This window comes from Lichenostomus cassidix, chromosome 18, assembly GCF_008360975.1.
Source record: "Lichenostomus cassidix isolate B80296 chromosome 18, HeHo_3.0, whole genome shotgun sequence".
Classification (NCBI taxonomy): Eukaryota; Metazoa; Chordata; class Aves; order Passeriformes; family Meliphagidae; genus Lichenostomus; species Lichenostomus cassidix.
Window position 1 is genome coordinate 427,945 of NC_139498.1, and position 11,855 is coordinate 439,799.

Consider the following 11,855-nt stretch of genomic DNA (forward strand, 5'->3'; position numbering starts at 1 on the left):
TCCTCTCTGAAATAATTTTCTTGCAGCTGTGTCAAAACCAGAAAGTAATTTTCTTTTACCATGGTTTCTCCATCAGTGATATTGTCAATTGATTGCCTGAGAGAAGTGTCTGAGCAGACTTATAAACCAATCTTTGTGTAAGACGTGCTCATAAAAACTGTACAAAGACAAAATGACAGAAGATAACTCAGACAATGTTACTGGTATCTCTCTGTATTCCCAAAACATTGGGCCCTATCCAAACAACAACTATGCAAGTCCAGAATTTTTAAAAAAATGTTTAGTTAAACCAACTTACTAACAGTCTTACAGCAAAATACCCTACCTGAATAGTAGTTTCCATCACTGGGCTGTCTTATCAGTTTTTCACTTGTCAAGTCTGGAGCCAAGGCAGAACTGAAAAACAAACCAAGAAAAGTTGATGTAATTATCCAAAACCAGTCAATAAAACCAACAACATGATTCTGTGCAAAGATCAGTCACTGCCTATGCCAACTACCACATAACTACTGAAGCTAATGAAAATTTTGCCTTTGCTTTAGGAGAAGCACAAATAAACTTAAGGGTCAAACATGTTCTGTATTGCATTACTCTTCTTTAAGACCTCTGTATTTTCAATTTTATTCCATATGTAAATGTATTCAAATAAAGACCTGACATTCTTGTATTTCACTTAGCTGGCCTTTTTTCTATTTTTAAAGTATTTCCTCATCCTGTTGTTGTGTTAGCAGGTGGTAGATGAAGCACAACCATCTATTGTCTGCAGGTGTGTGCTGTAATAAGCTATATTCATATGAAGCAAGGCTTACAGCCCTTTATACACAGAAATATTTCACCACTATCATAAAGCAACGGTTGTGGTTTAACCCCAGACGGCAGCTAAATATCACACAGCCACTCAGTCACTCCCTGGCTCTGCCACGGAGGGATGGGGAGGAGGATTGGAAAAAGATAAAACCCCATGGATACGGATAAGAATGGTTTAATAATTCAAATCAAGTTAAAAATAGCAGTGAGAATGAGAGAGAGAGAGGAATAAACCCCAAGGGAAACAAGGGATGCCCAGCCAGTCCCTGAGCAGCGATCAGACCTCCCACAGTCCAGGCTCAGCGCGGTTTTGCCGCCAGGACTGTGCTTTGATAGCCATTGGCACCTGCTGCTCTTCAGCCTTCAGCAACCCCACCACACAAAGGTCCTCCAAGAGTTGGGACAAGGCAGCTGCTTCGTTTCCTCCATCTCCAAGGCTGTGACACTGAAAGCCCACCAGAATTCTTTTGGGTCCTTGAAATACCCTCTCCTGCGACAGTCAATGCCCACTGAGCCTCTGTGGCATGCTTCTGCCACACTGGGAATGTACAGTACTGGAGGTTTCAGCCTCCAGTACAGTCAGCTGCTGGAAGCCCCCTCCAGAAACACAAATAGGTTCTGCTGCTTCACAGCCTGATTACATCAGTGCACACTGTGCACCCGAATCTGCTACAGCCTTATACTCCCGGGGGGGCTGACGTTACAGGCCACGTGATCCACAGAGTCCAGTCAATGAGGCTGTCCCTCTCTTCCACAAGGCTCGAGGCAGAGCCCCTCTAGTCTTGGTCCCAGTTTATCCACTCACTTCTTGTGAAAATGGATTAGAATTCCTTTCCATAGGATCAGGAGTAGGATCAGCCCTTCCTTCTGTCTGAGGAACTGCCCACTGCAAACTGCAGTGGCAACTTTCCTGGAAGAACCCCCTTTGTGATTATCGTTCCTTGCATTTTACGTAGGGTTGAGGTAGAATTTCCATCCCACTTCCTCGTGTTGTCTCTGTAGACCGGCAGAAAAAACCAGGTCTCCCCTGGTGTGTGCCCTCTATGTCCTCCCTTGACCAATAACCAGTTACTGTTATCAGCTGAGATTCCAGACCGTGCATGTGGGGAGTAGAATCTATGTCCCCTCTGAGTTGCTCAACCAGTTTCTCCACAGCAGGGACAAGGGAGGAAGAGAGATTTTTCTGTACACTGCTAGAGCTGGGGAGCCACTGCCTCCACCATTGGTGCCTCTCTGTCTCTTCAGACAATACTGCCAGTGAGTCAGAGTACGATGATGGTGCACTCTGGTGTACAAGCTTCTGACACATGGTTTGTGTACATTAGATTTCATCTGGATCTGTGAGTGGCTGTGTGTTGTTTGGGTCATAATAAATTATCTCTAAGCATGGCTAATTCCCTCTTGTACTGAGTACCTCTCTCCATTATGGTCCACTTGCCTGGGTGGAACATAACATCTTCCTTGAAGAAATACCTTTCCTTCATGCTTGACAAGAGCTCCTTTGAGAGACTGAGGACTTGTGTTACTCTTCCAATCAACTTGTCAGTGCACCCTTCCCAAGAAAATTATCACAGCTGCTTGGCTTCCCTACTTTCTAATTCCACACCAGCCCCACTATCCCAGCATGAGAGCAGCCAGGTGATGGTGCTCACCTGGATGATGGCTGAAATCCTTTTGCATATCCCGCAGCTCACTCAGGGATAGGGATCAAGTGGTTACCTCTTGTTCTGCCTCTTCCTCCTACTCCTGTTATGGCCCTGCTTTGTCCTTCTTTACTAAACAAGCCATCTTTCCTGTCCTTTTCCTTTTTTAGGAGCAACTGCTACAGACAGGGGTTGGTCCTCTGGTTCAGCTGCCTCACCCACCCTTGGGGTGAGTAATCACAGTGCTTGTTGCCAGGATTTGATAGCCACAGTGCCTGTCGCTGGAGTTTGAGTGCCCACTGTGCCTTGGGGATTGGAGTAGCTGCAAATAATTGCTTAGCCCTAAACAAGATCTGAACCACATTCAGCCACATGCTGGTTCCTTCCAATAGGACCATGCTTGTTCCAATATCCCAAGTGTATTCAAAATTTTCATAATTCTTATATGCTCTGGTAATTAGCCTGGAGAAGAAAGGGAAGCCGTGGGAAGATGTCTCCTCCATAGGCTGGCTGTCCCAGGAGCCAGGTAAAAGATGTAATTGTGAATAGTTACCAACAGGTGTGAATAATTTCCAACAGGTGATGGCAGCGTTGAGTTCCAGGTGAGTTACAACTAAACAATAATTTTAGCCCTGCCCCGAAGGCAACAAACACAACAGGGTGCAGTAGTGCAAGCAAGGTGTTGGACAACACAGCTCTGAGAATAAACAAATCAACACTGTGACCAGTGGCTATTGAACTATAAGGAATGCTTGTAACAAATTTGTTTCAACCTGCACCAGTCAGATCTGTTGATAACTTTGAGTCCCATCTTGGGTGCCAAAAAGGACTGTCATGGTTTAATGCCAGCTGGCAACTAAGCACCCTCCCTCACCCACCCCACTCCCAGTGGGACCAGGAGAAGAAGTGGAAAAAGGTAAAACCCAGGTAAGAACAGTTGAGATAAGAACAGTTTAATGATTGAAATAAAATAAAATATAATAATAATAGTAATTGTAATAATAAAAATAATAATAGTAATAATAGAAGGAGAGAGAGAGAGAGAAGAACAAAACTCAAAAAAACAAGTGATGCCCAATACAATTGCTCAGCACCCTCTGACCGATGCCCAGCCCAGCCCTGAGCACTGACCAGTGCCTCCCACACAATTGCCCCCCAGTTTCTGTACTGGGCATGATGCCCTGTGGTGTGGAAGATCCCTTTGGCCAGTTTGGGTCAACTGTCCTGGCCACAATCCTGCCTGGCTTCTTGTGCCCCTGCGTGCTGGCAGAGCATAGGAAACGGAAAAGTCCTTGACTTAGTGTAAGCACTATTTAGCAACTAAAACATCAGTGTCATCAACATTATTCTCACACTAAATGCAATACACACCACTGTACCAGCTACTAAGAAGAAAATTAACTCTATCCCAGCCGAAACCCAGACAGGAAGGCATCTTACCGAGACATCTCCATGGATGGTCCCTTAGCTTGACAGAGAAAAACAAAACCATCTATTAATAGGTTGCATAATTAAAGAATTTAAAAGTAAAAATGAAAACAAAAATATAGAGATCGTCTACTCATGTCAGAAGGATTTCCCCTGGCTATCACAAAATTAATTACCTCAGTCCTATATCCTGTATATCTCTCAGGTCCATTAAATCTCTCTTTCACGGAGAACCCTAGATCCTAACCCCCAGATTTTAACCTAGCCAATTTAAGCAATCTGGGACATCCAAATGCTCCAAATTTTCCTAAATAATTTGCAATGTACTGCATATCAAGGGATAAATCAGATTTACTTATTTTCTGAAAGAACAAGATCTGAAAAAATACCTTAACAATAAAAGACAAATCCCTAAATGAAATTGTATTACAGAACAGGAAGAAAAAAAACAATCCCACAAGCTAATAATCTAAATTTTCTTCATAAGAACTAGAGAAGTACCTCAATTACACCTGAGTCGAAACCCCAAATCAAATTGTTGTAGCTCTACAAAGGATCAGAAACCTCCTCAGGCTCTGTCTGCCTCTACGTTGCCTGGGGCTGAATTTCAGACCTAGGACTGCCTGGGAACAGTGTAATTCTGGCCTGTATTTGATAATCTTTGCTTCCCTAGTGCCTGCCAAGCACCATTAGTTACATGTTCTGCCCAGTATGTTTGCAAAACTTCAGCACATCTGCAGCTTAATTTGGGTCACCTGGCATTTCTAAGGAGATCCTTTTAATTGTGTTTAGTCATCTCTGAAGCTTCACCCCCACAAGCCTTTGCTGCTGAGACAAATACAAGTTTAACTGCAATACATCTGTGCCCAAACAAAGAGAAGGGAACCATTCATTACCCTTTTTCTTCTTACGCAAAAACCACCATAAAGCAACTGCTCCTGCCCCTGCGATGGCTGTAAGGACAAATGCAGCAATGACTCCTTTCTGCCAAGCTGCTAAGATGACTGCAAAGGAGAAAAAAAATATTTAAGAGAGTAGTTACAGTGATAGGTCAACACTACCAAATTCTGCAGCTCCTGACCTTTCATTTTACTACAGATCAACCTTCTTACACACTGGGGAAGAACTTCGAGGACACTTGTGTGCCAAGTTCTCTAGTGAGCCTCTCCTTTGTGACCAAAACCTCAGTACATCAACAGCTTGGTTTTAGTTCGCATCTCGCTCCTTTAGCTTTTAGGCATCCCTTAAATTTTTCTATGTAACTTGGACAATCTCTTTTTATAAAGGCATCTCGCTGTTTAACTTCTGACAGTGGTGGAACAAAAACAAGTAAGGGCGTTATACTTAGGAACATCTCAAATCAGATGACCTCACCTATGATGGTGACACAGTAGATTTCATTAATGATTATCATTAATGAGCTCACCGCTGATGGTGATTGGATGGCTCCTGACGTCCATGCTGGCTCGGTTTGAAGCCATGCAATAATAGGTGCCTGTGTCCTTCCTCTTCATGGTTTTCTTGTGCCATATGGTTCTGTCTGAATATTCACTTGTTTCATGCAGAAGAACTTCACGATCAGTTTTTTTAAAAAACTTGAAGTGGATTGGCCAAGATCCTTCTTTCACAGAGCAGAGAAAAGCAGTTTCACTGCCAACTTCTACTTCTCCATATGGAATACTGCCCAAACTGGCATCCCTGACTGGTACTGCAGAGGAAGGCGCAAAAAAAAACCAAATACTAGCACTATTAGAAATAACTTTGATGACAAAATATAGTATTGTAGAAATGCTTGCTTTAATGCCTAGTTAAACAGAGACTGAACGTACAGTATTAATCTTTCTGAACAGTCACTGCCAGACAGTATCCTCTAGTAAATATTTTTATACACCAGAAATAGAGAGGGCATGATAAAGAAACAAAGCAGACACAGGAAGAAATTATATCCATTCCACAGAGGTCAGTCAGTCTCTTTCCTTAAAATCCTTTGGATGCCCCTCTGGCCCCAACCTACAAATTATTTCATTTCCAGAAATAACACATTCAGGAGTTCCATAGTGTAAAAAATAATGGTACAATTTATGTAATTCTGCTTTCATAGTTATGTAGAGTTTTACTATTTTATGCTAATTGTATGGTAACTGTATTCTTGTAACTTTTAATATCCAATAGATGGTATCAGCAGATTAGGGATCAAGCTCTCCAAAGGCATAAGCAAATCCCAAATTTCAATGGTTACAGAGCTCAGCAAACACAAAGAGAAAAGTTAGTTTGCATTTAAGCAAGTTGTCAGAATATGCACAGCCAAACCATAGTTTTTAAGTCTGCTAGTTTAGAAATAAAGCATATTAGCATACACAGAACTAGCTGGGAGCAGATGAGTTTCAGCCTTTGTAATTACAGGGGGAGAAAATGGACACATGTGCGATGCAAGACATGTAGAATGTCAGCAGCTTTGCAAAATGTTTGGGACATGAAGCATGTTTTGCTAAAATTCCTTGGCAGAGAGAAATTACCTCTTCTGTTTCAAAGATCAAGAATAGACTTCTGCTCTGATCCTGGACTACTGTGCTGTGATAGGCAACTATTTTAAGTCAAGTGAGCAGAAAGTTGTAAACATTTCACATCCATTATGCTTAATCCACCATTTGCTACTACAATTTCAAAACTCTAAATATGACATTAGACAAGAAGAAGAATTAAACAGACTTACCTATCACTGTGACATTTAGAATATTGCTAGTTTTCACACCACTGGAGTGATTGTTTCTAGCATCACATTTGTATCCTCCACTGTCATTTAGTCCAATATTTTCATCCAAGAATGTAGCATACGTGTCATTAGTTACATTTTTCTTAACTTCATCCCCTTTGTAGAATGTGAAAGTTATTGGTGGTGTTCCCGTCGCTGAATGACAGATTAATTGTAGAGGCTTCCCTAACACCACCTCTGGGGAGCCGCTGACAACAGAAAGAGTGGGCTTGGAGACTGGAGCTAAAAGGGGAATAAACAAAAATTGTTGCAAATTACACTGCATAAGGCCAAAAGACACAGTATTATTTTCTAGAAAACATATAAATATATATTTAGCTAGTTTGCATGCAGTCTATATTAGGAAGCTCTTCCTCATCGATAGAATGGAAATGGGGGGACTTGAACAAATCGATAGCGTAGATAATAGAACATATGTGAGTTTGAATGAAGTAGCATACACAGAGAATATGAAGCAAAACAAAAAAAGGATCAGTGACACAGCTGTGGATCATCCAAACTCCAGAACTAGCTCTGAGCCAAGGAACAAGTCTGTTTCATATACAACCTGAGATGGATTGTGCAGCTCCTCCTCAGGGCCCTGTTTTAGCAGCACAGTGAGTCACAGCCCAGTTCATCCGTTTTACAGATGGGAGAACCACTTTGCAGTGAGAGGGAAGGGAACTGGAGTCTTTATAATTAGTGTGCTGGTGAGGGGGTTGTGTTGATAACAGTGAACCCGTGGCTTTTCTAGAGTAGAGCCAACCAGACAACCTCTGGCTCTCCTGGCTTTCTGCCTGGAGGGTCAGGGAAAGAGATTCAAGGCAGACACTGATAGAGTGTCAGATCAAAGTCAAAGCAGAACATTCCTGGCTCTGGCAAATGGTAATGAATGAGAGTTTATCTGGTCTTAGCAGAACCAAGGGACCAGCAGGAAGCCATTGCCAACTCCCTTCTTCGAGGGCCAGCCCTGGAAAGCCTGCCACGACTAGGTCACAATACTCCAAGTTCTCTGCAGCTAAAGCACACCTTGCAGAAATTCATGTTGCAAGCACTAATAGATACCCTGCTAGCTCATGGGCTAGAGACTGGTTCTGTAAACAGATGTCCTTATTTACAAGCTCCTGGTTTAGATCCTCCCCCCACCCTGGTGGGTTCTAAGCCTCTGTATCAACTCACCATAAACATTAATCCTTACACGTTTGCTCTCCTTGACTATTCCTTTTACTTCAGCTTTACAGGTGTAAGATCCAGTATCATTCACAGTAACTCTCATTGCTAAGACGCTGGAGTTTTTCAACAGGATGTCTCCACTGGAACTTTTCTGTACTATAGAGAAGTTGGCAATCTGAAAACCACTGATACTGCAATTTAAAATTATTTCTTTATTTTCATCCACCTTAGTCATAGAAGCAGACAATGCTGGCTTGGGGAATAACTCTGCAAGATAAAAAGAGAACTGATTCATTCAAAGTGTGGCTGGAAGAATATGACTACTTATCTCAAAGTACACAGAATGAAGGACATACTGATAGCTCATAATCTGGGAAGAAAGCAATCATGTTATTTTAATATTATAGTATTTTCAGGGAAAACAGAAAATTAGCAATTGCTTGAAACCACTTTTTGCTGGTTGTTTGATGGTATTTTAGTTGGGAAGTACAGAAGGGCAAAAATCAGAAACTAAAATCTAACTAGCCTTTAACTTAGAGAAAATTTACACTTGGATCTGGAGGCTACATTTGGATCTTGAGTTCTACCAAATTTAAATTTAAATATGAATACTTTGATTAAAATCTAGATGAACAGAGGTTTTACCTGACACAAAGACATTCAGTTTGGTGGTTTTAGACACCGCTCCTTGCTCCACCTTGCACAGGTATTCACCACTGTCCTCCTGAGTAGCTAATGTGGAGTATTTCAAAAGTTTCTTATCTCGTACACTGTTCAGTATTGTTCTGTTTCTCTGCAGGATGATTTCAACGTTACGCATTTGAGCTACCACAGTCGAGCATTCAAATTTTATTTGGTCTCCTTCTGTAACATTACTGGAGGGCCTGGTAGTCAGAGTGGGCTTTATAAATGGTTCTGCAAAAGAATACAGACAGATAGATATATAGACAGGTATACATATACAACCCAATTTTTATCTATAGCAAGCAAAGAAATGTAAAAAGAAAAGTTAAGCAACTTACCCTTGACTGTAACAAGTGTTTGGTTGCTGTGTTCTGAGCTTTCCCATCCAGATCTTACTACTCTCTTGCCAAAGCAATCAAATTGTAAAATATTATCTCCCTCTTCAACATAATATTCCACTTCAGAAAAATTTTGAGTTTGTTCAAGTACACGTGTTTCTTTAGGTGCTGAATTTGTCTTTATCTTCCGGAAAAAGAACTCTAAAGGAGGTACTTCTTCTGGCAGCTCACAACGCAATTTCACAACTTCACCCTCTAAAACTTCTTTTTTGTCAGCAGTCAGGATTGGCTTGGTCATTCCTTACAACAGACAAGAAAAGAAATAGAACATTGCATACTCCTGAAATAAACACTATCTCTGATGACTGTGGGAATGATTTATACTAATTAACAGATGCAAGTAGTTTGCAAGAACCCGAAGATGACCCAGTAACTACTTAATGCTGAACAAATTCTTTCTAAGATGCTTTTTCAAGGGGAAAAATGTCATGTGCAGCCAAGAACACACGGCTAGAAAATGTATGGGTGGAAGTGACCCCTGTTCTCATAAGAGATGAAACAACAAGACTGATAAAACATTGTCTACAAAAGCAGCCCACAGCTGACGCTGGCTTTGACAATGGCTCTCACACCCTGAGCATCTCTGTATGCTATTACCAGCATTCCCAGGAATTATACCCACTCCCCATCATGGTTATGGGGGTGGGCACAAGCTTCCACAAATAATACTTTCTCTAGTCCAGGGAACAGTGGGGATGGTAGCACAGACTGACTGTCACTGATCTGTCCTGGAGCCTTGGGATCCTGAGTCTGTTTCTGGGCCTTAACACAGGGGTTTATCTCCAAACTCTCATCAGGTACTGTGATGTCACACTGCAAGATAGCCTGTTTAGCACTGACTATAATTCCTTCCCCTGGTGCTTTTTCTCTCTTTGTATCTTATCTGTCATGTCTGACAGAACACTCACCTGCTACCCAAACATAAATGGAGTTACTGAAACTCAGCTTTCCATCTGCTTTCACAGTACAGTAATAGTCTCCTGTATCTGAAGATTTGGCCACAGGTATCTCATACCGTGCATCTTCTTTGTCTGATACAGTCATAAACACAAGCTTTCGATCCTTAAAAATTGTAAAATTATGCTTCAGCTGGAAATCAGTATTTTTGCTAATATCAGCATGGCAGATGATTGCCATTGGAGCTCCATTCTTCACTTTGACAGGTGGCTGAACCCTGATTTCAACTCTGTTGAAAGTAAAAACTTGATAGAAAATAAAAAGGAAAAGGTTATATTTATTTTAAATTAGTGCAACACAACACTGTTATCTCAAGCTGCTACATTTAAATTACAAAAAACTAATTTAAAAAGCTACATTTCATTTGACAGGAATATTGTAATTTAAATTGGTAAGAACTTTAGAAATACAGTTCATAGTATTTATATATATATGTGTATGTGTATAGAAATATATGTATATGTGCATAGAAATATATTCTGTGTTTCTAACCACAGCAAAGACAAATAATTCGCAGCTTAAATGTTATAACTGTTAGAATCCTGCTATAATTAATACTTTTATTCTCACAGCTAGGAGAACAAGTATAGAGAAAGATGTATTCGTTTGTTCACTTTCCCTTCCTTTAGAACTTTCACTTTTGGGTTTTTCCCATTTTGGTCAGGATTTGTGTTAGAAATTGCTACTTGAATAGAAAAACTTTCCTGCATCTAAACAAGTCTCTTGCCCTGTACACATACCAGCTGTTTATAATGTGTCCTTTCTAGAGAGAGTTGGGACATAAAATCAGTGAAAAAGCTGTGAATTTCTTTGCATGTGAACAGACCACATGACAACAAGAAGCAAACATTTCTCCTGGGTGATGGAAAAAAGGCAGCATGCAGAATGTACCTGCTGGGAGCCAGCAGCGTGATAAGATAAAAAGTAAACATGTTCCTTTCAGAGCACAATTCCTGAACTCTGCTCAGACATGATCAATTCTTTTGCAAGACCAGGAGACAGTGCCCTTAACTTATATTCTATAATTTTACCCTCCCTCCTTGCTTGTGGGCATGAGAGGGATTTTTACATAGCAAAACAAAATGCTAATTTTCTTTCCCACCTCTTTTATGGCTCAGTTAAGTAAATAACACTAGGAAAGTTTCTAACAAAACTTTTATTAAGGTACGAGCAGCACATCTCTGATTTAAACACTCTCCCAAGAAACACCACCAAGTAAAACCCTTTTTCTTTTTCATATGGCCAAATTTCATACTGAGCTATTGTGCAGCAAATCCAAATAACCTCTGTTATGAATACATACCAACAACTGAGGACTTAGTTAAATTATTTATATTGAATTCATACATTAAAAACCCCCAACAAAACAACAAAGAACTCCCATTCCCTACCTTTCCCCTGAGCGTAAAGTTCTGAACCTGAAAAAAACATGAAAAGAAATGTTATTTTCAAAGCTTACAGATTGAGAGACAGTAATGCAAAACTGTGAGAAGCCTCACCAAACCCCAGACAAACCAGAAACTCATGTACCCACCCAGAGATTTAGCTATCTTACTTACACTGCAAGAAAAACACAAGAAGAGCAAGATACATCTCGTTCCTGAAGAATAGACACTTAATCCCAAAATAAAACAATATTCATTATCAGAGGTGATGCCTCCAGGTACCAAAACTACGTTACACTTTTTCCCCTTGCTGTTTTACGGAAATCAGTAAAAATTTGCCATTAAAATTCGTAAGTTTTCCCAGATCTTCAGCAGAAACTGACTGGATCAAGTAATCGTTCCCATTACTGGAAACTGGAAATGGCAAACAATGAGAACGTATCTGCTGCTCCCAGGCAGATTACTGGTCAGGAAGTGACTGGACTTTTCCTGAGGGCGCCACCAAATGCATTTGTTTTGTTCAATTTCTTAAGGTGCATTAAAAAAACAAGAAGTTCCAATGACATTATCCTGCAGTTCCTGTCAATATGGGTATTTTTAAGTCACAATTAACCATTTAGGAACACAA

At 40.7% G+C, this 11,855-nt stretch overlaps 1 protein-coding gene across 5 annotated transcripts in view; it reads right to left on the reverse strand.

Moving 5' to 3' along the window:
* The window catches only part of PECAM1 (platelet and endothelial cell adhesion molecule 1), a 28,712-nt gene extending 17,009 nt beyond the window's left edge, over window positions 1–11,703 (reverse strand). For 3 of the 5 annotated variants that reach the window (XR_014855529.1, XM_085077272.1, XM_085077273.1), the window contains exons 1-11: window positions 11,402–11,703; window positions 11,234–11,260; window positions 9,794–10,087; window positions 8,826–9,125; window positions 8,449–8,718; window positions 7,810–8,070; window positions 6,592–6,873; window positions 5,305–5,586; window positions 4,775–4,882; window positions 3,891–3,918; window positions 326–396 (exon numbers count right to left, since the gene is read on the reverse strand). Coding sequence is in view for 4 of the 5 variants with exons in the window: in XM_085077272.1 (XP_084933398.1) it covers window positions 326–396; window positions 3,891–3,918; window positions 4,775–4,882; window positions 5,305–5,586; window positions 6,592–6,873; window positions 7,810–8,070; window positions 8,449–8,718; window positions 8,826–9,125; window positions 9,794–10,087; window positions 11,234–11,260; window positions 11,402–11,435 (1,957 nt within the window). In the remaining variant the exon portion in view is untranslated. The remainder of the gene's footprint in view (window positions 1–325; window positions 397–3,890; window positions 3,919–4,774; window positions 4,883–5,304; window positions 5,587–6,591; window positions 6,874–7,809; window positions 8,071–8,448; window positions 8,719–8,825; window positions 9,126–9,793; window positions 10,088–11,233; window positions 11,261–11,401) is intronic. The other 2 variants (XM_085077275.1, XM_085077274.1) reach the window with 1 other exon arrangement.
* Between the last annotated feature and the right edge of the window lie 152 nt (window positions 11,704–11,855).